Here is a 24,735-nt window from a genome sequence, read left to right on the forward strand (position 1 = left end):
TAACATACAAACACTAGTTTATTGGTAAGAGAAAAAGCTGAACAAATCGCCTTTGCAATGACAGGGAGCCCCGGGCAGGAGTCCCCACGACACAGGCCTGGCCTCCCCCACCCCTTCGGCACAGAACAGGGGTCCATGGGGCACTGCCCAGCTCCGTGGGGGGCTCTGGGACCAACTGTACCCCAGGACCTGGCATGGGATGTGCACCCCACGGAGGCTATGCATCTCCCCCCCACTGCAGGGGGCTGAAGCCAGCTACCACATGAAGGGGGCCTCCCCGCTCGGGTACAGCCCAGCCCCCGGGGATGCAGAGCGAGCTGGGCTCAGCCGGGGACAGGGATCTCCCCTCCTGTGCCCCACAGGCTCAGATGAAGGTGATGCGGGTCCGGGCCTGGTTCACCTGCCACACATTCAGCTCCTCGTACTCGTCCAGCGCAGCCTGGAACTGGGCGGGGGTGAAGCCCTTGGAGATGCAGCGCTGCTCGGCCTCGGCATAGCGCACTGAGCGCCCGCCCGCCCCGCCCGCCAGCTCCCGCACAGCTGCAAAGATCACATCAGCCGCCCGCTGCGTCCTGGGGAAAGGGGGAAATTGTCAGCGCTGCCCCAGTCCCGGCGCCAGCCTCCGGGCGCACCCCCCCTCCACTGCCAGCCTCCATGAACCCCTTCCTGCACTGCCCCCAGTCCCAGCCTCGGGGAACGCCCCCCAAAAGATCCCATCTGCTGCTTCCTTCGGACTAGGGGGGTGGGGGGAAGGGAGAGAAAAATGGAGCCATGGGAACACCCCACTCCCTGAGCAGGAACGCACCCCTATTCCAGAGCACCCTGCCCCTAGCAGGACCCCTGGATGTGTGTGTGTGGGGAGGAGTCTTCGGGGACGGGAGCCCTGCCTCAGCGGGTCAGCATTAGGGGGCATGAACCCCGTGTCTCACCTGGTTTGCTGACCCTTGTCCCCCAGTAGCGAGTCCTTGGACATCTCCATGAGCCGCATGGCCTCATTCACATCCTCCTTCTCCACCACATCCACCAGCCGCAGCCGGGCCTGGAGGGGAGGCGGCACGGGGAGGGCGTCAGCGTGGGGCGCCGGCTCTGCCCCAGCACCCAGGAAATGCTTGACTGCCAGCGCCCGTCCATCCCCAGCGCACTGCGCCCGCCCCGGCAGACTGAGATGAGGGGCAATGCCCCGGGCTGTTTCCAGCTACTGACCAAACCCCTGCCAATCCCGAGCCGCTCAGCCTGGCGGGGGCTCCACCCCCCCGGGGGAGGGGGGCCTGGCCGCTGCAGGACCCGAAGCGCAGCCCCAGGGCCTCTGGGTCCCTCCCTGCAGCCGAGAGGGGTCCCCCCGATGGGGCATCCGGGGGGGGCTCACGAAGCGCTGACTCGGCAGTAGACGGCTGCCCACGGTACCTGCACGAACAGCACTTTGGAGCCTCTGGGACTGTCTGGGGGGCGGGACGAGCGGTTCCTGCTCCAGGTGGCCAAGCCCCAGCGCCGGGCACCTCCCCCTCTGCCCTGCCCCTGGCTGCAGGCCGGCCGGGGGGGGAGCCTGCTGACGCCAGTGGCCCCCAGAGCTGCAAGCCCCCACACTGCAGTAGCACACAGACGCCAGCCACCTGCATGTCAGCACTTTAGCCCTGTGAAGCCGGGAACGACACTGCCCCCCTCCCCGCCCCACTCCCTGCCCCGAGCTGGGGCTCACCAGGGCGCTGGCCAGGCGCAGGATGCCCAGCAGGGTGCGGGCCGAGGTGAAAGTCGTGTCCTTGCTGGCCCAGGCCTCCTTGCGCATCTCCACATAGGCGGCTGTGATGTAATCGGCCAGCGCCTCCGGCACGGCCGGCTGCTTCCGCTTACACAGGTTGATGTAGCGCCTGGGGGAGGGGGAAGACGGGTTATATGCGGGGGGAGAATCTGCCCTCCCCAGCAGGATGCACGGGGCAGACCTGGGCATAGAACCCTGGCTCCCAGCCCCCCCTTTCCCTGATATAACCCACTCCCCTCCCAGAGCTGGCGAACTTAAGAACGGCCCGACTGGGTCAGAGCAAAGGTCCATCCAGCCTAGTGCCCCGTGGCAGAGGCCCCAAAGGTAAGAACAGAACAGGGAATCAAGTGACCCATCCCCTGTCGCCCATTCCCAACTCCTGGCAAACAGGGGCTAGGGACACCATCCCTGCCCATCCTGGCTAATAGCCAATTGCTGGACTGTCCTCCAGGAACGTATCTAGTTCTTCTTTGAACCCTGTTATAGTCTTGGCCTTCACAATATCCTCTGGCAAGGAGTTCCACAGGTGAAAAAATACTTCCTTTTGTTAGTTTTAAACTTGCTTCCTATTAATTTCATTGAGTGTCCCTAGTTCTTTTGTTATGAGTAAACAACACTTCCTTATTTACTTTCTTCACACCCATCATGATCATACCCCCCTTAATCGTCTCTTCCAAGCTGAAAAGTCCCAGTCTTATTAACCTCTCCTCATACGGCAGCCGTTCTACACCCCTAATCATTTCGGTTGCCCTTTTCTGAACCTTTTCCAGTCCCACTAGATGATTTTTGCGATGGGGCGACCACATCAGCACAGTATTCAAGCCCTGGGCGTACCATAGATTTATAGAGAGGCAACATGATATTTTCTGTCTGATTATCTCTCCCCTTCTTAATGATTCCCCACATTCTGTTCGCTTTTTTGACGGCTGCTGCACACTGAGTGGATGTTTGCAGAGAACTATCCACAGTGACTCCAAGATCTCTTCCTTGAGTGTTAACAGGCAATTTAGACCCCATCCTTTTATAGATATAGCTAGGATTATATTTTACAGTGTGCACTACTTTCAATTCATCAACATCCCCTCCCAGAGCGGGGGAATATCTCAGGTGTCCTGGCTCCCAGCCCCCCCCCCCCCCCGCTCCTCTCCCAGAGCGGAGGAGAGAACCCAGGAGTCCTGGCTCCCAGCCCCCACTCCCCTCCCAGGCCAGGCCAAGCTCTCACCTCATGAGCTTCATGTCAAGCTGCTGGAAGGTGCAGGGTGGCTGCCGGCTGTGCTGATGGACGTAGGTGATGTGCTGGGCCAACCTGCGGGGGCGACACACGTTAGCACTGCTGCCCGGACGCCCCACCCCGGCCCTGAGTGGAGAGGGGGCCCCCCGGGCTCTCACCGCAGGTCGTTGTCCCGGTCAGGCCGGTCCTGGATCAGCCAGAGCAGGTCGAAGCGGGAGAGCAGGGCCGCCGGCAGCTGCACGTTCTGCTCCAGGCTGCGCGTGGGGTTGTAACGCCCGAAGGCGGGGTTGGCGGCCGCCAGGATGGCGCAGCGGGCGTTGAGGGTGGCCAGCACGCCCGCCTTGGCGATGGAGATGGTCTGCTGCTCCATCACCTCATGGATGGCCGTGCGGTCGCTCTCCAGCATCTTGTCGAACTCGTCGATGCAGCAGATACCCTGGTCGGCCAGGACCAGCGCCCCACCCTCCAGGGCCAGTTCCCCCGTCACCGGGTCCCGCAGCACAGCGGCTGTCAGCCCCACGCCCGACGAGCCGCGCCCCGTCGTGTACTGACCTGGGGAAGGGGGGAGAGATGGGAGTCGGAGGGACACAGCCTTAGGGTCCCCATCCCCACCACTGCTGGGAAGCGCCTGGAGGATGCACCTGTGGGGTCCTGAATGCCCCACCCAGCTGGGCCCCAGTGCCCCCTAACCCCTGGGGTGGGGTGTTACTCACTGCGAGGGGCCAGGCGGTCGATGTACGAAAGCAGCTGGGACTTGGCCACGCCCGGGTCACCCATCAAGCAGATGTTGATGTTCCCTGGAGGAAGACCGCGAGGAGCTGGGTTAGCATCAGAGCAGGCCCCCCCACACCCACCCCAGACACCCCCCCCTCCCTGCAGCGCTCCTCCCCTGCAGCCTCCCTGAATTTCCTCACCCCAGGGATCCATCCCCGCCACCTCAGACTCACCCCGAATCTTCATGCCCCGGGGATTGCGGTCCACACCCCCAACCAGCAGCAGGAGCAGGGCCTTCTTCACGTCCTCGTGCCCATAGATCTCAGGGGCGATGGAGGCTGCCAGCTTGTCGTAGAAATCCTCCTCTGCACACAGCGGGGGTGGGGGAGTCATCAGGGCTGGGGTCCTTGATCCATGATTCCCCCCTGCCCCCCAACCAGGCCAGGGTGTGGGGGCTGCTAGCAGGAGGGGCAAACAGCGCTATACAGGGGAGATCTCACCCACGAGCAGGCCCTGCTCCTCCTCCATAAGCTGCCCCGCACTCAGTACGCCCAGTGGCTGGCAGGAGGTGCCGCAGGGCTGTGGAGTTGGCGTGGCTCCCCGGGGGCAGGCGGAGGGAGAGGGCAGGGGATGAACAGGGCTATGGGCGGGGAGAGGGGTCACCTGTGATCTGGCGCAGCTCGTCCTCCGTTAGCTCCCCTGACCCCAGCTCGTCCTCCTCGCTCTTGTTCATCTTCACAATGCGATGCGCCTCTAGGTAGGTCTCGGAGATCAGCCCCTGGGGGGAGCAGGGGGTGCGTCACTCCAGGCGACTCGCCCAGCCAGGCCCAACCCAGGCGACCCGCCCAGCACCCACCCATGGGGTGAAAGGTTCCCCTCCCCTCCATCCCCCCAGAACTACCCTCAGCAACTGGCAGGGACACCTGGCCCAACCACCTCCCTTCCACTCAAGCCCAGCCCCCTGCTCCAGCCCCTCTGATCTGGCCCTGCCCCCCACCCTCCTCTCCCGCTCTCACCTGGGCCATCTGCCGGAAGCCAGCTCTCAGCAGGGGCAGGAAGACGCCGGTGATGCTGACGTGGTCCCCAGGCTGGGCCAGCCTCGTGTTCTCGCCGTGCACAGCCACGCTGATGGAGCGCGGGAGGTGCCCCACCGGCACCTGGTCGCTCTGCATGGGGGAAAGAGTAGAAAAAAGCCCCGATCCAGCTGCACCCCCCATCAGGGGACCAGCCCCCCAACTCTGGCAAAAACCCCATAACCAAATGGGGGGGCACATCGGGGAGCCCATATCAATCTTTGGGGCCCCCAGTCACATGCCCCAACTCCCCTCCCCAGCCTGGAAACCCCCCTCACCCCCGACTCACATGCTCCTGCATCTTCAGCTCCTGAAACTTGATGAACTTGGAGCCGCGGCTCTGCAAGTAGAGACGCCCCCCAGAGCGGTTGGTCTGGCACTCCTGGCTTGGGCACATGATCAGCGGCATGAAAGTCGGGGACTGGATCTGGGGGTGGGAGGGGGGAAGAGGAAGAGGGTCAGCCACACACACCCCCACCCGGTGTCTGAACAGGGGACTCGGATGCTCCCCCACGCCCAGGTGGGGGGACACGACAAACTGGGAATGTTTGTAGTTATTTAATGAGGCCTATACGTGCCTCAGTTTCCCCTGGGGGTTACCTGGCTACCCACTGAGGGAAAGGGGGTTAAGTTTACTCTGAGGGCAGACTGAAAGACACAGGTGTGCGTGTCACCTCCTGGTCTTGGGAGAGGAAACAGCCTTGTTAAGGAACCGGATGAAACAGACCCAAACCCACAAGAGGGCCAGAGACACAGTGACTGAGCAGAGACCCCAGCTGAAGAACAAAGGCCGGGAAGGTGGGAGGTGAGGGAGAAGTGCTGGCGTCTGGCCAGGAAGGAAGTCAGAGAGACTCTGAAAACGGGGATCTCCTAAAGCCTGGCTTGGGGAATTGTCCTGGGCTGAGCAGATCGCACGACGCTTCACCCTTCCATTCTCTGTGCTAAACCCTGGACCTCCCGTGCTGGGTCCGTTGCCTTAAGCGTCGCTGTCAGCACTGGCTGGGGTGCGCTGGTCCCTGCGGAACAGGCATCTCTCCCAAGGCTCAGTCTCCGTCTGACTCACTGACCAGAGCTCATGGAGGCGGTGAGGCCGGGTGGCTTTCCCTGGAGGCCCCTGAGGGGTCTGGCACATCAAAGAGGTTCCCCCAAGAGACCGCACTGGTCCCGTAGCTCCGTGACAGGACGCTCGGCCCCATCAGCTTCCCCCAAGCTGACAGACAGGCGGCAGCTCCACTCCCCGCCCGCTCACCGGCTGGTAGGTCTCTGCTCCGCACTGGTCACAGCTGTAAGTGGCCACCACCATCATGGGCTTGACCTCGGTGACCCGGGTGACGATGCCACGGACGGTGACCAGCTTCCCGATGCAGTCGGCCTTCACGTCCCGGATCACGCGGGCCTTGGAGCCCGACGGGGCCTTGAAGTACAGCTCGCTGGGGCAGGAGGGAGAGGCAGGGAGTTAGGGACAGGGTATTTAAGGGACCCAGAGCCCAGCTCCCTGCGTGGGGAGGGCTGGGAGATCCAGGGGCCTAGAGGTGGGGGGAGGGAGCCAGAGATGTCAGAGCCCCCCTGGCTCCAGGCACTCACAAGCGGCGCAGCAGCTCCTGGGGGTACTGGTTCTGGGGCCTGTGCGTCTCCCCTGTGTCCCGGCCACGCTGCTCCAGCATCAGCCGGTGCTCGATGTACACATCTAGGACGTCCTTGTTTACCACCTGGGGGGCGGACAAGGGCTCTGTGAAGCGGGGGCATGGCCCCGGCCTCCCACTCCCGCCCCGGCCTCTCTCCCTAGTGCCCCTCACCTCCCGCTCCTTGTGCTGGGGCAGCAGCTCGTGCACAGCGTCGGCGAAGAGGCGGCCATAGCGCTTGGCGTTCTCACACACGGCGTCCACCAGCTCGGGGTCCTCCTCGGCCACCTCGTCCAGGTCAACGTACAGGGCCACCTGCTCCCGGTGAGCCAGAGACACCTGGGGGTGGGGGGCAGGAGGGGTGCTGGGCTGAGCTGCGGGAGACCCACAGCTGCCTGCAGCACCCCCTGCTGGGAGGGACGATGGGGAAGCCGGGAGCTTTGGGGCAGGTGGGGGGTGTTGTGGGGTGGAGGGAGGAAGGGGGGTTTCCTCACCAGCTGGTCCCGATACGGGAACACTTTCTTGGCGAGCTCGCCATCCCGGAAGAATTCCTGCAAAAAGCGCTTCACCTTCTCTGAGGGGGGAGAGAGAGAGAGAAAGTCAAGCCGGGAAACCCCCCCCATGCACCGATTTGCCCCCCCACTTCCTCCCACCAACCCCCACGATGGCACCAACCCCCCCAAACCTCCCAGCAACAACCTACTCCACACCCAGCCCCCCAACGCCCCTCCCTACACCAGCCTCCCCCCACGGCACCCGCCCACCCTCCCCGTACCAACCCAATGTGCCACCCATCCCCCCTCCTGCTGCAGCCCCCACCCCCCAACACCCCTCCCTACACCAGCCTCCCCCCACGGCACCCCCCACCCTCCCCGTACCAACCCCAATGTGCCACCCATCCCCCCTCCAGCCCCCCAACCCCGCCTCCTGCTGCAGCCCCCAGCCCCCCAACACCCCTCCCTACACCAGCCTCCCCCCACGGCACCCCCCACCCTCCCCGTACCGACCCAATGTGCCACCCATCCCCCCTCCAGCCCCCCAACCCCGCCTCCTGCTGCAGCCCCCGCCCCCCAACACCCCTCCCTACACCAGCCTCCCCCCACGGCACCCCCCACCCTCCCCGTACCGACCCCAATGTGCCACCCATCCCCCCTCCAGCCCCCCAACCCCCCCTCCTGCTGCAGCCCCCACCCCCCCAACACCCCTCCCTACACCAGCCTCCCCCCACGGCACCCCCCACCCTCCCCGTACCGACCCCAATGTGCCACCCATCCCCCCTCCAGCCCCCCAACCCCCCCTCCTGCTGCAGCCCCCGCCCCCCAACACCCCTCCCTACACCAGCCTCCCCCCACGGCACCCCCCACCCTCCCCGTACCGACCCCAATGTGCCACCCATCCCCCCTCCAGCCCCCCAACCCCGCCTCCTGCTGCAGCCCCCGCCCCCCAACATCCCTCCCTACACCAGCCTCCCCCCACGGCACCCCCCACCCTCCCCGTACCGACCCCAATGTGCCACCCATCCCCCCTCCAGCCCCCCAACCCCGCCTCCTGCTGCAGCCCCCGCCCCCCAACATCCCTCCCTACACCAGCCTCCCCCCACGGCACCCCCCACCCTCCCCGTACCGACCCCAATGTGCCACCCATCCCCCCTCCAGCCCCCCAACCCCGCCTCCTGCTGCAGCCCCCAGCCCCCCAACACCCCTCCCTACACCAGCCTCCCCCCACGGCACCCCCCACCCTCCCCGTACCGACCCCAATGTGCCACCCATCCCCCCTCCAGCCCCCCAAACCCCCTCCTGCTGCAGCCCCCGCCCCCCAACACCCCTCCCTACACCAGCCTCCCCCCACGGCACCCCCCACCCTCCCCGTACCGACCCCAATGTGCCACCCATCCCCCCTCCAGCCCCCCAACCCCGCCTCCTGCTGCAGCCCCCGCCCCCCAACATCCCTCCCTACACCAGCCTCCCCCCACGGCACCCCCCACCCTCCCCGTACCGACCCCAATGTGCCACCCATCCCCCCTCCAGCCCCCCAACCCCGCCTCCTGCTGCAGCCCCCAGCCCCCCAACACCCCTCCCTACACCAGCCTCCCCCCACGGCACCCCCCACCCTCCCCGTACCGACCCCAATGTGCCACCCATCCCCCCTCCAGCCCCCCAACCCCGCCTCCTGCTGCAGCCCCCGCCCCCCAACATCCCTCCCTACACCAGCCTCCCCCCACGGCACCCCCCACCCTCCCCGTACCGACCCCAATGTGCCACCCATCCCCCCTCCAGCCCCCTCCCCCGTAACCTCCCTGGCCCAGCCTCTCCCATGGGTACCCCCGCCCCCCCGTGTAAACACAGCGTCACGGCGGAGCCGGCGCGCTCCCGGATCCCTCCGCGGACGGACACAGTTAAGCCGGCCGCGGAGGCTCCGCCGTGACGTCACTTCCGGGGCGATGCCGCGTCCCGCCGCGCGGGAACCGGATCCCCCGGCCGCCAATGGCAGCCCGAGGCCCGCCCCCTCCTCCGGCTCGCGGCCAATGGGATCTTGCCGGGGCCCCGGGCCGGCCGCGTGGGCACCACCCACCTTTCTCCGCGGCGTAGTCTCTGGGCGCCATAGCGCGGGGGGAGGGTCCCTCAGGCCTAGGCACTGTCGGCCCGTCGGCTACGGGTCCCCGCTAGGGTCCGTCCTGGCCGTTCGCGGCGCGCTAGCTACGGGTCCCCGTCGGGGTCCGTCCCGGCCGTTCGCGGCGCGCTAGCTACGGGTCCCCGTCGGGGTCCGTCCCGGCCGTTCGCGGCCCGTCGGCTACGGGTCCCCGTCGGGGTCCGTCCCGGCCGCTGCCGCCCAGCACCGCTCCGGACTTTCGCCGCTGCCGCCGCCGCAACCAAAAGTGGCGCGAAACTAGAGACCCGCCTCCTGCCACGTGCCCGCCCCGGGCCAACCAGTGCCCGGCACGTGACCCGCCCAGCCCGCCAATCGCAGCTCGGGCAGAGCGTCGTGCGGAGGCCCCGCCCACGCGTCGCCGTCACGTGACTGCGCAGCGGCCCGCGCCGGACCCAGGTTCGAGCGGACCCAGCGGGACCCCCCCGCAAGCCCCGCCCCCACTTAAAGGGGCCGCGACCCCGGGGCGGGCCTGGGGGGCCCCTGCAGCAGGGGGCGGGGCCCAGGGAGGGTTCCTGCGGGCGGGAGCTCGGGGGGCAGGGGCGGAGCCGGGGCAGGTTGGAGCAGGGGGCGGGGCCCCGGGGCAGGGGGCGGGGTCTAGGGGTGGGGGCGGGTCGCCCGGGGAAGGGGCGGGGTCAAGGGGTGCGGTTCCGGGGTTGGGGGAAAGGGGCGGGGTCCCAGACGTTGGGGGCGGGGCTACAGGTTGTGGGCGGGGTCTTGGGGCAGGGGCGGGGCCCCAGGGGTGGGGGGCAGGGTTGCAGGGGCGGGGCTACAGGTTGGGGGCGGGGTCTTGGGGCAGGGGCGGGGCCCCAGAGGTGGGGGCAGGGTTGCAGGGGCGGGGCTACAGGTTGGGGGCGGGGTCTTGGGGCAGGGGCGGGGCCCCAGCGGTGGGGGGCAGGGCTGCAGGGGCGGGGCTACAGGTTGGGGGCGGGGTCTTGGGGCAGGGGCGGGGCCCCAGAGGTGGGGGCAGGGTTGCAGGGGCGGGGCTACAGGTTGGGGGCGGGGTCTTGGGGCAGGGGCGGGGCCCCAGCGGTGGGGGGCAGGGCTGCAGGGGCGGGGCTACAGGTTGGGGGCTGGGTATCAGGGAAAGGGGGGCCCAGAGGTTGGGGCAGGGGCAGGGCTCCGGGGTTGGAGGCGGGTCCCGCTCACACTCTCTCCTTCCCCCCATCCCGGCAGGCTCTGTGATGTTGTCTCAGATTTTCATTCTCTCCTCCAAGGGAGACAGACTCGTCCACAAGGACTGTATCCTGCCCCCTAGGCCGCCCCACGTGTCCCCCCTGGAGCCCCCGACTGCCCCCCACATGGCTCCTGAAATAACCCCCCTCAGCGCCCCCAAGATCAGCTCCTCCCCAAGGGCTGTATCGTGCCCCCCTCCAAGTTCCACCTAAACCACCCCCACAGGCCCCATGCCAGGGGTCATATCCCCCCTCTCCTCACCACGGGTCCCCTTCTTCCGGATACTGTCCCCCCCACCCCCCGGGAACCTCCTCCCCCAGAGACGTCCCGCAGATCACCCTGCCCTGGGAAGGCCACTGCTGGGGGGCCGCCCAGACTCAGGGGCTCCAGCTGGGCACTGCTGGGGGGAAGCTCACAGCCACCTGCACCCTGATGGGGTCATTTCTCCTTAACCCACTCCTCGAGTCCGCGGCGAGGCCAGCGGGGGCAGCACGGATCTGGTGGACACTTTCTATAGGAAGATCACAGCCCTGCCCAGGGACCAGGCCCCCGTCTTCATGGTACTGGGGCGGGGCGGGGCGGGGGGTGGCCAGTGAATGGCACCACAATGGGGCAGGTTAAGTGTCTCTGTGGTAACAGGGGAGGGGGTACCGCTATGGGGATGAAGTAAGCGTCTCTATGGTAACAGAAGCGGGGAACATCTCTAGTATCGCTATGGGAACAGGGGACATGTCCGAGGGGTAACGGGGGGCGAGGCATTGCCCTGGTGGGGGAGGGGGTCTGTCTAACTCTGCTTGTGTTTCCCCCGCCTGCTCCCCTCCCTGCAGGCGCACGAGGGGCTGCACTTCGTCCACGTGCGTCACGCCGGCCTCTACTTCGTGGCCACGACGGGGCACGACGTTTCCCCTTTCACCATCATCGAGTTCCTGAACCGGTGAGGCGGGCATGTCGGGGGGGTGGGTGGGAGTGACCCCGGGTTGGGGAGGGGGCAGACGGGGGGACAAGCCACAGCCCCAGGTGTGGGTGCCGGCAGGGGGACCTGGGGCAGTGACTGGGGGCAGCAGCCGTCCGCGTCCTCACCCCCGTCTCCCTCCCTTCCCGCAGGCTGGTGACGCTGGTCCGCGATTACTGTGGCTCCCTCAGCGAGAAAACCGTCAGCCTCAACTTCGCTCTCATCTACGAGCTGCTGGACGAGATGCTGGTGTGTGTGGGGGGGTGGGGGGGCGCTGCCGCCGCAGGGAAGGTCCCTGGGTCAGACCCCCGAGCTGGGGCACTGCTGCGGGGAAGCACGCAGCACTGGCCTCCCTTGCCGGGGGCGGGGGCGTAGCCAGCCCCTCCGCTTCACGCTGTGCCCCCCCTCCCCCCCAGGACTACGGCTACGTGCAGACCACGGCGCCGGATGTGCTGTGCAACTTCATCCAGACAGAGCCTGTGCACAGCAAGGGCTTCAGCCTGCTGGCCCTGGGCAGCGTCGGCCTGGTGAGAACAGCCCCCCCAAATTCCCCCCCCGTGTCTCCGACCCCCCAGCACCCCCTGGGCTTGGGGAGCCCAGTCCTTGAGTCCTCCCCCCGTCCCCTCTCCCTCCTCAGCACCCCTCTTGGCTTGGTGAGCACAGCCTCCGAACCCCCTGGGCAGCGTCGGCTTGGTGAGAACAGCCCCCGAATTCCCCCCCCCAGACCCCCTGGGCTTGGGGAACCCAGTCCCCGAGTCCTCCCCCCTGTCCCCTCTCCCCCCTTAGCACCCCCTGGGCAGTGTTGCCTTGTGAGCCCGGGCCCCAAATCCCCCCAGACAGTGACTGCCTGATCCCACCCCCCCTCCCCAGACTGGGGGTCTCTCCCCCGCATGGCTGAGCTCAGGGCAGTGGCTCCTCTAGGGAAAATGTTACCCTGAGAGGGGTCAGGCCATGGGGTACCTGGTGCCCCTGAGCACTCCCCAGGGCCCCTCCTGCCCCAGGGCTCCATCCTGGGGCCCTGCTCTGACCCTGGCCCCTTTGGTTTCAGTTTGGAGCAGAGACGCAGCAAAGCAAAGTGGCTCCGAGCTCGGCCGCCAGCCGCCCTGTGCTGCCCCCCCACGGGGACCAGGTGAGACACCCCCCAAACCCCCCAACAGTGAGCACTACCCCTTCCTCCGGCACGGAACAGGCCAGTTGTCGTGGGGTCCCCGGGCGATGCTCTGGAGCTGCTCCCTACGAAGCCAGGCAGGACTCTGGGGGAGTCTCCCCTCGGGGAGCAGCCTGTCTGCAGGACACACAGCTCCCCCGGCCTCCCCCTTCCTGGGTCTGACCTCGGAGCCTCCAGCCTCCTCTGCCCCTCCGTGCGCCTCCCCCAGCGAGTCTACCCAGGCAGGGTCCTGGGGAAGCCAGAGGGTCCTGCCCCCCAACTCCGCAGTCAGACGGGACTCTCAGCCAGCCAGTAACACAGAAGGTTTATTAGACGACAGGGACACAGCGTAGGGCAGAGCTCGTTAGCACAGAAATCGGGGACTTTCAGCCAAGTCCGCCTTGGGGTGAAGGGAGCCCAAAGCCAGGCCTCTGCCCTCCCGCCGCGCCCCAAGCCAGCCGAGACCGACTCCTTCCAGCTGCCTGGCCCCTGCCCGGCCCGCTGCTCCTCCTCCGGCCTTTGTCTCCCTTTCCTGGGCCAAGAGTCACCTGGTTGCATCCCCCTCCTGGGTCTCAGGTGACGAAGAGGCAGCCACAGCATCCCTCCCTGCAGGCAGCTGGAGGAGCCCCCACAGAAGTCACACCCCCTTATTCCCACTCTCTAGACATTGGTGCAATACACAGGGAAACCGAGGCGCACACAGCATTCATGCGAAACAGTAAGATTCACATAGGCTCACATACAACATAAGGGAAAATCCCCCCTACGTCACACCAGCCCCTCCGTGGGGGGCAGGGGAAGGGTGCACGGATCCACCTTCCCCATGGTGGGGGGGCAGGGCCCCACCCACAGCGGTCGCTCAATGCCCAGCCATCTCTCCCCCCAGGGCGCGAGGAACGAGGTGTTTCTGGACGTGGTGGAGAGGCTGACGGTCATCATCGCGGCCAACGTGAGTCAGGGGCAGGAGGGGGAGGTGTCCAGCGGAGTCCTGGGCCCCAGTCCGCAGCCCCACATCATGGATCCACAGGGTCTTAGTAATGCCCCAGCCCCCCACCCCCCAGCTGGGGCCTTGTCCCCACCACGCTGGTTCACTGTCTGGGACTCACCCCCGTCCCCTGCTTCCTGCCCAGGGCACCCCCATGAAGGCTGACATCCAGGGAGAAATCCGCCTCAAGAGCTACTTGCCCAGCTGCTCCGGTGAGTAACGCCTGCCGCCCCGTGAGCCTGCGTTGGCGGACGCGGGCCAGCCGTGGGGGTTTAACGTCAGTGTAGACATACCCCCTGCGCGGCGGGAGCAGGGCGTGGGGCAGCTCTCCCCTGACGCTCGCCCCTCTCCCCGCAGAGCTGCGCATCGGGCTGACGGAGGAGTTCTGTGTGGGGAAGTCGGAGCTGCGAGGTGAGTGGCCGGACGCAGGTCTCTGCTCCGCCTGGTGTGGGGGCCCTGGCTCTGACACCCCCCCCGCCGGCTCTGACCCCCCCTCCCCCCGCAGGCTACGGCACCGCCGTCCGCGCCGACCAATGCGCCTTCCACAGCTCCGTGAAGCTGGACGAGTTTGAGAGCAGCCGCATCCTGAAGGTCAATCCCAGCCAGGGGGAGGTGAGCCCCAGAGCCTGGCCTGACCCCTCCCTGCAGCCCCACGGCCTGCAGCTGGGGGCCCGGCCCCCGGTGTGGCCCTGGGGGGCCCGGCCTGACCCTGCTCTGCTCTCCCCAGCTCCCACTGATGCAGTACCAGCTGTCAGACGACATCCCCTCGGCCCTACCCTTCCAGCTCTTCCCCACCCTGGAGCGGGACCCCACGGGCAGGTGAGTGAGGCTGCAGCCGGGAGCACAATGCCCCTCGGCCTAGCCCCTCGGCACTCACCGTTCCCATCTCCCCACAGGCTCCGTGTTTACCTCAAGCTCCGCTGTGATCTGGCGCCCAGAAGGTAAGAGCCCGGTGAGCTGGGGGGCTCCCTGGGGTGGGGATGGCCCCTGCCATCCATGCCCCCAGCCTCTGAGCTGGCTCCCAGGCTGCGGGGAGCCGCTGCCCTCCTGGCCCCAGTTCACCGCTTTCCCTTCCCTCCAGCCAGGCCCTGAACGTGCGAGTCCAGCTGCCGGTGCCGAAGGGGGTCGTCAGGTGGGTGACATGGGCTCCCGGTGGGTCTCCCCTCTAGTATGGGGAGCTGCATGCGGGGCGGGGCGGGGCGGGGGGTGGGTGGGCAGCCCTTCTCCAGCGGCTGGCGGGCCTGGGCCCAGAGACACCTCACTGGGGCCTGGCTCCGGCAGGGTCAGTCCCCACCCCTGGCTCTGTCCTCTCCCCCAGCCTGTCCCAGGAGCTGAGCAGCCCCGAGCAGACCGTGGAGCTGCAGCCCACCCTCAAGGCCATTCGCTGGGTGATCCCGCGCGTCCAGGGGGGCTCCCAGCTCTCCGCCCTCTTCAAGGTAAAGCCTGGCCTGGGGCGGGGAGGGGGGACGGCCCCTGGCCAGAATGGGGAGGGGTGGGGCAGGGGGGCACACCCCGGTGCTGGGGAGAGAGTGGATAGCCCCTGCCCTCTGCAAAGAGGATGAGGGGCAGGGGCAAGGGGGTGAAGGAGCAGGCTGGGGCTCCCCGTCGATGATGGGGTTTGAGGGGTCCCAACCCCACCCTTCAGAAGGGGGGGGGCGGGCCCTGCTCTGCCCTGGGCAATAACGCCCCGACTCTCTCTGCAGCTGGAGGTCCCAGGACTGAGCAGCTCCTCGCTGCTGGAAGTGGGGCCGGCGAACATGTCCTTCGAGCTGCCCATGCACACCTGCTCTGGCTTGCAGATCCGCTTCCTGCGTTTCACGGCCCCCCCAGCTGGGCTGCCCCACCGCTGGGTGCGCTACGTGACCCACAGCGACTCCTACGTCATCCGCCTCTGAGCCCAGCCTACCGCTGGCTGCGCTACGTGACCCACAGCGACTCCTCCGTCATCCGCCTCTGAGCGCAGCCCCACCGCTGAGTGTGCTAGGTCATCCTCAGCAACGGCTCTCTCATCCACCTCCCTGGCCTGCATCCCCTGCCCCACGGCATTGTGCAGTAACTCCTAGGGCGTCCCCTCGGCGCTGCGCTCTTCCAGGCTAGTCACCTCCCCGCACGCAGGACTCTGGCAATAAACAACTTTATTTATGAGTAGAACCAACCCCCTAACATCTGGAACAGCAGCCCGGTCAGGGCACCGACAGAGCCTGGCCTAGACCCGTCGACCCAGACTCCCCAGGGTGCTCACCCCCACTGGGAGGCCGGTCCTGGAGCCGGGCCACAGAGAAAGGACCTGGTGTGTAATTCCCTGAGAGAGGCCCCGTTCCCGGACGGGTGGTCTCCCGCCTGCTCCAGCCACATCAGGGATCCTGCGGGGGAAGAGATTCCCAGTAAGACTTGGCTCCCCCCACTGCAACACGGCAGGTGCCCCCACTCCCCCGGCTCTCACACTTCCGTGCGCTCACCTCGATGCCGAGGATGGTGGAGTCGAAGAGGTCCCGGAGCTGCTCGCCCTGGGAGCTGTGCGAGCGGATCAGCGGCTGGAGAGGCAAACGCCAGTACCTTAGTGCCCTCTGTGCCCCCCAGCCCAGCCCCTCCTGCCACCAGCAAGCCAGCCAGAGTCCTGGCTGCAAGGTAGAGAGCGCCCCAGGGGAAGGGGCTGTGGGGAGCCAGGCCCCGGACGCCCCGCTGGACGCAGCTCATGTTAGGGTCATCCCCAGCCAGGCTGTGTGGAAGGGGCCTGCCCCAGTCAGGCCGGGGCTCACAGGCCCTCAACACATCACCAATAGCCCTTCCCGCCAGGGCTCCCCTCACCATGTCCAGTCCCTGGGGATCCTCCTCATCACTGCTCTCCTCCTGGATCACCATCTCCTCCTCCTCCTCCATCAGGCTGAGCCTAGGGGACACAGGGCAGGGTCAAGGGGGCTCTGGTCCAGAGAGGGAGAGCCGCCCCCCAGGACAGCGACTACTCCTCACCGGTCCATCCTGCTGCCCAGCCCAGGTCTCGAGGCACTCCGGGGGACCAGGAGCTGCTGCCGGCCGGGCGATTCTCGGGAGCGCTGGGAGCTGAACCAGGGCTGGCTGCAAGGGACAGGAGGGCAGCAGGGTCAGAGCAGGTTAATCCGTCCCCCATCCCCGCTGGCTCTGCCCTGCCCCCCATGGGTCTCACCTCTGCACGAAGTCCGACTCGGACCCCTCCTCCTCCTGCAGCTGCGCCGGGCTGCCCGGCTGGCGCCCCCTTTTCAGCACCGTTGATGTGAGCATCGGGGTCTCCAGGCGGCTGCTCAGCTGGAGGCTGGAATGCCCTCGCTGAGACGAGTCTGGAACAGGAGAGAGACATATGCCAGGTGATCCAGTCCTGGCCCCGGAGTCACCCCACTGTCCCCCCCGCTCTGCTGGTGCCCCCCAATCCTGACCCACATCCCCTGCTATCCCAGCCTTGGGCTCTCCACCCCCCACTCGGTCTGCCAGTGCACCTCAATCCTGACCCGCAGCCCCCCACTGTGGTGCCAGCAGACCAACGTGCCCATGTCTCAGTCAAACACTGACAGCTACACAGCTGGAAGCTGTCCGGCTCACCTGTGCGTTAGTACTGGTGAAACTGGTATTAGAATGGTAAGAATATGTTTAGACTATGCTTGTGAGCGGCTGCCTGTATTAATCTCACATGTACCATCCATGTCCCACGTTGCATGGTAGCATTTGGGCCTGTGACTGTAAACCACCAGACAGGAGAGACACATTAACTAGCGCTAGGGGCTGGGACGGTGCAACTGGAACTTCCCTAGGGACTGTCAGCAAGAGGACACGAGACTTCTACTGTTCTGCACTCTTCCCCAGGAAGGAGAGTCATGCAAGCGGACTCCCAGCAGGTGAGCTTGCAGCTCAGAACATGGCCCGAGGGGAATAAAGCCCCTGACAAGAAGGAACTGATTACGCTGGAGGCGAAGAGTGTGTTTGTAGGCATGACTGGCTTACAGAGCTTGCAGACTATAGCAGCTTTCATTACCTTTTGAAATTTAAGATTGTAACTCATCTGTGTGGCTCTCTGTGGACTTGCTTTAGCCTTGTAAATAACTCCCTGGTTTCCTTTCCCAGTTTCACACACAGTTTATCATGGCTACAGGCCTTATCCTTGGTGCAAGCCCTCAGGTGGAACTGACCTGGGGTAAGGGACTGGCCCTTCAGGAGTGGCAGTAACCTGAACATTGCTGTGATTCTGTGACATAGCTAAGCCCACCTGTCCCTGAGGGGCCTTTCTGTGACTGTTACCCTGCCTGAGGAGCTGCCCTGAGACTGGAGCTTACGCTTCGGACTAGTCACTGCAAGCAGTGTTACACCTGCCATTTCCTAGCAGGGACAGCAGCGTGTGGCATTTGCCCCTCACCATCCAGATGCCTCCTCTTGGCTGCGGTGCTGGGTCTCCTCCGGGATCGGGGAGCTGCAATCCGGCTGGCATCAGAGCCCATGTCATCCAGGGATCTCAGGGAGCGGCGATATGTCAGGAGTGGATTCCAGGCCTTCCCTCTCTGCTGTGGGGAGAGCCTGGCCTGGCAGGTCTGCTCCAGGTAGGACAGGCTGTGCGAGGGAAGGCATAAGAGCGGCCATACTGAGTCAGACCAAAAGTCCATCTAGCCCAGTATCCTGTCTTCCAACAGTGGCCAATGCCAGGTGCCCCACAGGGAATGAACAGAACAGGGAATCATCAAGTGATCCATCCCCTATCGCTCATTCCCAGCTTCTGGCAAACAGAGGTTAGGGACACCATCCCTGCCCATCCTGGCTCATAGCCATTGCTGGACCATCCTCCAGGAACGTATCTAGTTCTTCTTTGAATGCTGTTATAGTCTTGGCCTTCACAACGTCCTCTGGCAAGGAGTTCCATAGACTGACTGTGCGTTGTGTGAAGAAATACTTCCTTTGGTTTGTTTAAACCCTCTGCCTGTTCGTTTCATTGGGTGGCCCCTAGTTCGTGTGCTATGAGAAGGAGTCAGTAACACTTCCTTCTTTGCTTTCTCCACACCCGTCATGATTTTATAGACCTCAATCATACCCCCCCTTAGTTGTCTCTTTTCCAAGCTGAAAAGTTCCTCTCCTCATACGGCAGCCATTCTGTACCCCTAATAATTTTTGTTGCCCTTTTCTGAACCTTTTCCAATTCCAATATGTCTTTTTTGAGATGGGGCGACCACATCTGCACATTCAAGAGGTGGGGGTACCACCGATTTATATAGAGGCAATATGATATTTTCTGTCTTATTATCTCTCCCTTTCTCCATGATTCCCAACATTCTGTTTGCTTTTTTGACTGCCACTGCATGCTGAGTGGATGTTGGCAGAGAACTATCCCTAGTGACTCCAGGATCTCTTTCTTTAGTGGTCACAGCTAATTTAGACTCCTTCATTTTATACATGTAGTTGGGATTATGTTTTCCAATGTGCATCACTTTGCATTTATCAACACTGAATTTCATCTGCCATTTTGTTGCCCATACACCCAGTTTTGAGAGATCGCTTTGTAACTCTTCCCAGTCTGCCTGGGACTTAACTATCCTGAGTAGTTTTGTATCATCTGCAAATTTTGCCACCTCACTGTTTACCCCTTTTTCCAGATAATTTATGAATATGTTGAATAGGACTGGGCCCAGTACAGACCCCTGGGGGACACCACTATTCACCACTCTCCACTCTGAAAACTGACCATTTATACCTCCCCTTTGTTTCCTGTCTTTTACCCAGTCACTGATCGAGGAGGGGACCTTCCCTCTTATCCCATAACAGCTGAGTCTGCGTAAGAGCCTTTGGTGCGGGACCTTGTCAAAGGCTTTCTGAAAATCTAAGTATGCTATATCCACTGGATCCCCTTGTCCACGTGGTTGTTGACCCCCTCAAAGGCAGGTTAACCCTTACAGCATGGGGGCCACTGCAATCACCCCCCCCAAGCACTCCTGAAAGCCCAGTTGTCCCCCCTCCCCAAGGAACTCCCACCCCCACTGGCCCACCACCCTGGGCACTCACAGCAGTTTCTTGTCCGGGCGCAGCAGGCGGGGAGAGAATTCGCTCAACACCTCCAGGAAGGGCAAGTTGAGGGGCCCCAACTCTGAGCCTGAGGGTGCTGGCTCCTGGAAGGCAAACTTGATCCCAGCCCTGGGCAAGAGAGAGAAAGAGAGACGGGGAGCAGGATGGTGGGGAGACACACATCAAACCCTGCAAGTCCAAGTGCCAGCCATCCCACCCCCACGTGAAGTGCGGACCCCAGCATGCCCCTCCCCAATTCCTAGAGGCTCCCGGATCCCAGCATGCCCCACAGCTCTGCTCTGCTCCCCGCCCAGCCCCCGTCTCACTTGTGCAGGGCGACCAGCGCCCGGCGATTGTGCAGCTGGTGCAGGCTGAAGAACAGGGAGAAGCGCCGTGCCAGGTCCCGGATCTCCAGGAAGGCCTTGCTGTAAACTGCGTCTGGGCCCTGCTGCAGCAGCAGCTCTGTCAGCAGCTGCGCAGGGGACAGAGAGTCAGACATGGGGCCGCATGGCAGCCCGAACCCCATCCCCCAGCCACCTCCCTACACAGACACACAGGGATGGGCCAACCTAAGGGCCTCCCCAGCCTCCCCACAGCATACACACGGATATGGATCAGTGACAGGGGCTCCCCTCTTCCCCAGGCAGCACTGGGCACAACCCCCTCCCTGGTACCTGCTGCAGGCTGAGGAGAAGGGTGCGGGCCCACTCATCCCGGTCAATCTGCCGCGCCCGGCTCAGCGTCTCCTTGATGATGTCCCCGTAATCCTTGTAGAACTGGAAGGGAGAGCAGGGTGGTGGGGGCCCCGACTGCCCAGCCCCGCCGGTGGCTGCGGGCTTGTCACGGCTGCTGTGACTTTCCTTTGGGGCCAGGATTTTAAGAAAAACTCGCCTGCAGTAGCGGCGCCTGCCTGCAGGGCTGGGTTCAGCTTCCCACTCTGGGCACTGCAACCTGGCACAAGGGGTCGGGCGCAGGCCAGGCCAAACCTCAGCAATGCTGCGGCCCCGTGTGCCGGGTGAGTCACAACACCTGCAGCAGGGAGCCGGGCGCAGTCCCAGACATTTGAGAGTCCACCCCCCGATCCGTACCCCAAGCTCTAGCTGCCCACCCCTTAGTATGGTAGGAGCACCCCCGCCCTGTGCCGTGGGGTCCCTCCCGTGTCTCCCCCACCTTGGCGTAGTGCTTGAAGACGTCGGAGGCAGCGCTCAGCTCCAGCACGTTGTAGAGGATGAGTTTGCAGAACCCGGCCAGCAGGTTGCGCTGTTGGTGTAGCCTCTCGATCCTCCCCTCACTGTCCTCCTCATCTGCAGAGGAGGGGTGGGGGGTGAGGCTTTTGCCCCACAGATCCCTCTCCCCATTTCTCTGTTCCTCCCTCCCTACTCAGCCCCCTTCCCCCAGCCTGCCTGTCCACTCTCCCGCCACTGCCCCCCGGCCCCATGGAGCGAGTGCGCACCACTGCCCACGAGCTCGGCGTGGTTGAAGACGTGATCCATGAGGAATCCGGCCAGCTGGGACTGCAGGGCCACCTCGGGCCGGTACACCAGCAACTCCAGCGCCTCCCGCTCGCCTCGAGCCAGCTGCGGGCTGAATACCAGCAGCAGGTCACTCAGCAGCACAAAGGCCTGGACAGACAAGAGGCAGAATGATCACCCACAAACAGCACTGCTGGCGGGGGCTCCCAGCCCCCCTCCCCCAGCATGCCTGAGCTGCAGCCTGTCCAGCCCTCGGCTCCCAGCCCTTGTCCACCTCTCACCTGCTCTTGGACACTGGAGTCCATGTCGGTCAGGCAGCTCTGGCAGAGGGAGCAGAAGGAGGCGACTTTGCGCTTCAGGGCCAGCAGCTCCTTCTGGGGTAAGAGCAGAGGAGGCTGTGAGGGGCAGGAACCCGCAGGCCCCAGAGGCAGGGCCAGGGCTGCCCCCCACGCTGCCCTTCTTGGCAGGGACCTCCCCATCGGCCTCACCTGTGCAGGGACGGTGCCGGAGACATGAGCCAGGTCCCAGAGGATGCTGAAGTGGAGACAGGTCATGGTGGGGATGACCACCTGCAATGGAAGCCCAGAGTGAGCATGTGGGGTAGCAGTCCCCCTCAGTCCCAAGCTGCCCCACTGCATCGCTGCTTCCTCTGCCTCCCCTCCCCTGGGTCCAGACAAGGGCATCCTCCGCCCACAGTCCCCCACACTGCCCGACAGGGCAAGGCCCCACCTGGGTTCCCGGCTGTGAGGAGGTGGCCAGGCTCCTGGCTCCCCGAGAGGCCCCCCAGTACCTGCTTGGGGACCTCGCCTGTGTCCACAGCTCGCTGGAGGAGGAGGCTGCAGGGCTCATAGAGCTGCCATGGGGTCAGGTCGTGAGCACTGCAGAGAGAGAGAGAGAGAGAGAGAGCGCGCCTCGCTCACAGGAGTGTCCTGGCCCCCGACCCCCTCCCACCGCAGGGCAAGGACGAAGGGACCCATGTGAACAGGGAGCAGGGGAGGCTGCTCCCCACTCTGCGCTCCCTGGGCAGGCAGGGACACCCTCCAGGAGATGGGACGGGAAGGGCAGAGCTGTGTGACCGGGCCCTGCTGTCCGGACGGAGCTTGGGGGGGGGACGGGGAGACGCAGTCTGGCACTCACTTGTGGAGGACGGAAATGCGCTTCAGAGTGGCAGCCATGCTGTAAACCTCGTCTTCGTCCAGGTATGAGGCCTGAGGGGGGACCGAGACATCTCAGCAGGGCAGGCCCCTAGGTACCAGTCTTACAGCACCCCCAGCACTGTCCCTGAGTGCCTGGCGCCCCCCATGCTCCCAGTTACACACTATGTACACCCCACTCCCTGAGCACCTGGTGCCCCCACTGCCCCCAGTCACACGCCCCACTCCCTGAGCACCTGGTGTCCCCAATGTCTGCAGTAACATGCCCCATACACCCCAATCCCTGAGTGCCTGGTACCCGCTCCCACACCCCCAGTAACACGCCCCATTCCCTGACGGCCTGGCACCCCCGGCTCCCAGTTACACACTACATACACCATACTCCCTGAGAACCTGGTGCCCCCAAACCCCAGTAACATGCTATATACACCCCACTCCCTGAATGCCTGGCCCCCCTAACCCCCAGTGCCTGCAGTAACATGCCCATATACCCCACTCCCTGAACGCCCGGCTGTGATAAAGTGGGAATATTTTGTAATATTTTTGTAGTCCTGTTTGGACTTGTTTCCCCATATGCGGCAGTGTTACCCCGTGGGTGGAAAAGGAGTGTTTGTTCTCAGAGACAGAAAGGTGGGTGTCCATATCTGCCTGGGCCTTAGTCTCCATGTCAATGGAGCATCTGAGAACACAATGGCAGATCACAGAATCATAGAATAGCAGGGTTAGAAGGGACCTCGGGAGGTATCTAGTCCAACCCCCTGCTCAAAGCAGGACCAATCCCCAATTAAATCAGATCCAATCGCCAGGACCTAGCCAGCCAGGATCCAGAGGGAGATGGACTTCCCCTCTCAGCAGGCAGGCTAAAAACGGTTAATTACCTTCTCGTAATTGTTGTTCTTCGAGATGTGTTGCTCATATCCATTCCAATTAGGTGTGTGTCTGCTGTGTGCAGTCGTTGGAAAGTTTTTCCTCCAGCAGCACCCATCAGGTGCTCAGGGGGTTCTCACAGCAGAGCAGGGTCAGGCTGGCTCCCAGAGTCAAGGATTGGAGTGGCCTAGCAGATCACCAGTCCAGATACCACCAGCAGGGAACGTCACACTGTCTCTGTGGACCTTGAGCAGGACCTTGTGCACGAGAGGGCTCAGGGGAAAGGCGCAGAGCAGGCGGCCTCCCCAGGGTAGCGGGAATGTGGCCGCAATTGAGCCCAGGCTGCTTTTCTGGAAGGAGCAAAACGCTGGGCACTTCCTGTTGCTCTGAGCGGTGAACAGGTCGACCTGGGGAAACCCCACCTCTGGAAAATGGAGTGAACGATGTCTGGCTGGCTGGACCATGCGTGGTTGTGGAAGGACCTGCTGAGGCAGTCCACCAGTATATTCTGGACTCCTGGCAGATATGATGCTTCCAGGTGGAGTGGGCTATACAGAATTCCCAGAGCCCGAGGGCCTCCTGGCAGAGGGGTGGGGACCGGGTTCCACCCTGCTTTTTGATGTAAAACATTGCAGCGGTGTCCATCATGACTGCCACGTATTGGCCTTGCAGTTGAGACTGAAAAGCCTGGCATGCGAGTCGCACCGCTCTGAGCTCCTTGATATTGACATGGAGAGAGAGCTCGTCCTGTGCCCAGAGGCCCTGCATTTGGAGATCTCCCAGATGTGCGCCCCACCCTAGAGCTGACGTGTCCGCAACTAGAGAAAGAGAGTTGAGGGCTGCTGAAGGGGACTCTCTCGCAGACTATCTGAGCATTGAGCCACCACTGGAGTGACTCATACCTTCTGTGGCACCATGACCACTAAATTCAGGCTGCTGCACCCCAGGGCGTATGTCAAGGTGAGCCACGTCTGTTGAGGCCTGAGCCGCAGCCTGGCATGCCGGACCATGTACATGCAGGTGGCCTTCTGACTGAGGCAATTCCTTGCTGTAGCGGTTGGGTACTCTCTCACACATCAAATGATGTATGACATGGCTTGGAATCAGGACTCTGGCAAACGTGCTCTTGCCTGGACTGAGTCCAACACTGCCCCCAATAAATTCTATTCTCTGGGTCGGTAACAAGGTTGACTTGTTCACACTGAAGAGGAGACAGTCTCTCAAACGTGGATGTGACCAGACTGATCTGCAACTCCACCTGCTCTCTGGTGTGCCCCCTGAGTAGCCAGTTGTTGAGGTAGGGGTATACCTACACCTGCCTCCTTCGGAGGAAAGCTGCTACCACCGACATGCACTTTGTTACCGCAGTTTCACTAGAAACCAACTCAGGGTTACACTTATATTGGTTTTATTAAATGCCGCTATTGGATCAAACAGAAAAGGGATAGAGCTTATTCATGCATGCACACATTCAACGCATTCATACCCTCATGCACCCCCACATTCATGCAGGTAGAGAGTTACGGGAAACAGCTGAGGAAGCCGAGAAGCCAAAGCATAGCAGATCTGGTGTGTCTGCCTGTGGTCATGGATCCGGGCCGGCAAGCAGGCCAAGAAGAAGAGACAGCTGTGAGCGTGCGGTCTTCCTTTTATTGGAACTGGACGGCTTCTGTCACGTACACTGAGTTTTCCTTCTGTGTCCATCACAGCATTTGCAGACATTCTTTTCATGCATAGCAGGTTATTATTTTCTTTACAGCACCCTGTGATTGCCTTCTCAGGGCAGATTACATCAGACACACCTGTCTCCTGGCTCTTTTCCCCTTGCAATTCCTCTCCACCCAGTCCCAACATCAACTCCCTTGTTCACACTCCCTTCTCTCCCACACACATTCCCTTGTTCACACTCTCCCTGATGGAATATTGCA

At 63.7% G+C, this 24,735-nt stretch overlaps 3 protein-coding genes across 3 annotated transcripts in view; 1 reads left to right on the top strand and 2 right to left on the bottom strand.

The window, feature by feature from the left end:
- On the bottom strand, positions 1–9,232 carry MCM7 (minichromosome maintenance complex component 7). The gene is made up of 15 exons (XM_084616634.1): positions 8,968–9,232; positions 6,891–6,970; positions 6,571–6,735; positions 6,359–6,483; positions 6,024–6,204; positions 5,064–5,201; positions 4,718–4,867; positions 4,365–4,479; positions 3,935–4,066; positions 3,701–3,784; positions 3,146–3,539; positions 2,979–3,062; positions 1,697–1,865; positions 930–1,039; positions 1–572 (listed from the first exon to the last, which is right to left on the bottom strand). The coding sequence occupies exons 1-15, from the start codon at positions 8,996–8,998 to the stop codon at positions 365–367; spliced, it is 2,166 nt and encodes a 721-aa protein (XP_084472760.1). The 5' UTR covers positions 8,999–9,232; the 3' UTR covers positions 1–364.
- An 81-nt stretch (positions 9,233–9,313) lies between these two features.
- AP4M1 (adaptor related protein complex 4 subunit mu 1) lies at positions 9,314–15,453 on the top strand. Its single transcript, XM_084616635.1, has 16 exons — positions 9,314–9,441; positions 10,219–10,284; positions 10,684–10,778; positions 11,046–11,152; positions 11,323–11,419; positions 11,587–11,697; positions 12,219–12,299; positions 13,204–13,266; positions 13,448–13,514; positions 13,660–13,713; positions 13,808–13,914; positions 14,030–14,121; positions 14,199–14,243; positions 14,384–14,434; positions 14,621–14,738; positions 15,006–15,453. The coding sequence occupies exons 2-16, from the start codon at positions 10,227–10,229 to the stop codon at positions 15,195–15,197; spliced, it is 1,338 nt and encodes a 445-aa protein (XP_084472761.1). The 5' UTR covers positions 9,314–9,441; positions 10,219–10,226; the 3' UTR covers positions 15,198–15,453.
- Positions 15,454–15,508: 55 nt separating this feature from the next.
- Positions 15,509–24,735, bottom strand: part of STAG3 (STAG3 cohesin complex component) — a gene marked incomplete at its 3' end in the record, with an annotated part of 30,684 nt that continues 21,457 nt past the window's right edge. Inside the window, 15 exon segments of the mRNA XM_084616633.1 lie at positions 15,509–15,673; positions 15,675–15,836; positions 16,111–16,192; positions 16,273–16,377; positions 16,466–16,616; positions 17,684–17,874; positions 19,315–19,443; positions 19,641–19,786; positions 19,989–20,090; positions 20,485–20,618; positions 20,768–20,936; positions 21,068–21,160; positions 21,275–21,355; positions 21,577–21,664; positions 21,924–21,994. Coding sequence (XP_084472759.1) covers positions 15,509–15,673; positions 15,675–15,836; positions 16,111–16,192; positions 16,273–16,377; positions 16,466–16,616; positions 17,684–17,874; positions 19,315–19,443; positions 19,641–19,786; positions 19,989–20,090; positions 20,485–20,618; positions 20,768–20,936; positions 21,068–21,160; positions 21,275–21,355; positions 21,577–21,664; positions 21,924–21,994 — 1,869 coding nt within the window.

Source organism: Lepidochelys olivacea (genome assembly GCF_965140295.1).
Source record: "Lepidochelys olivacea isolate rLepOli2 genome assembly, chromosome: 28".
Classification (NCBI taxonomy): Eukaryota; Metazoa; Chordata; order Testudines; family Cheloniidae; genus Lepidochelys; species Lepidochelys olivacea.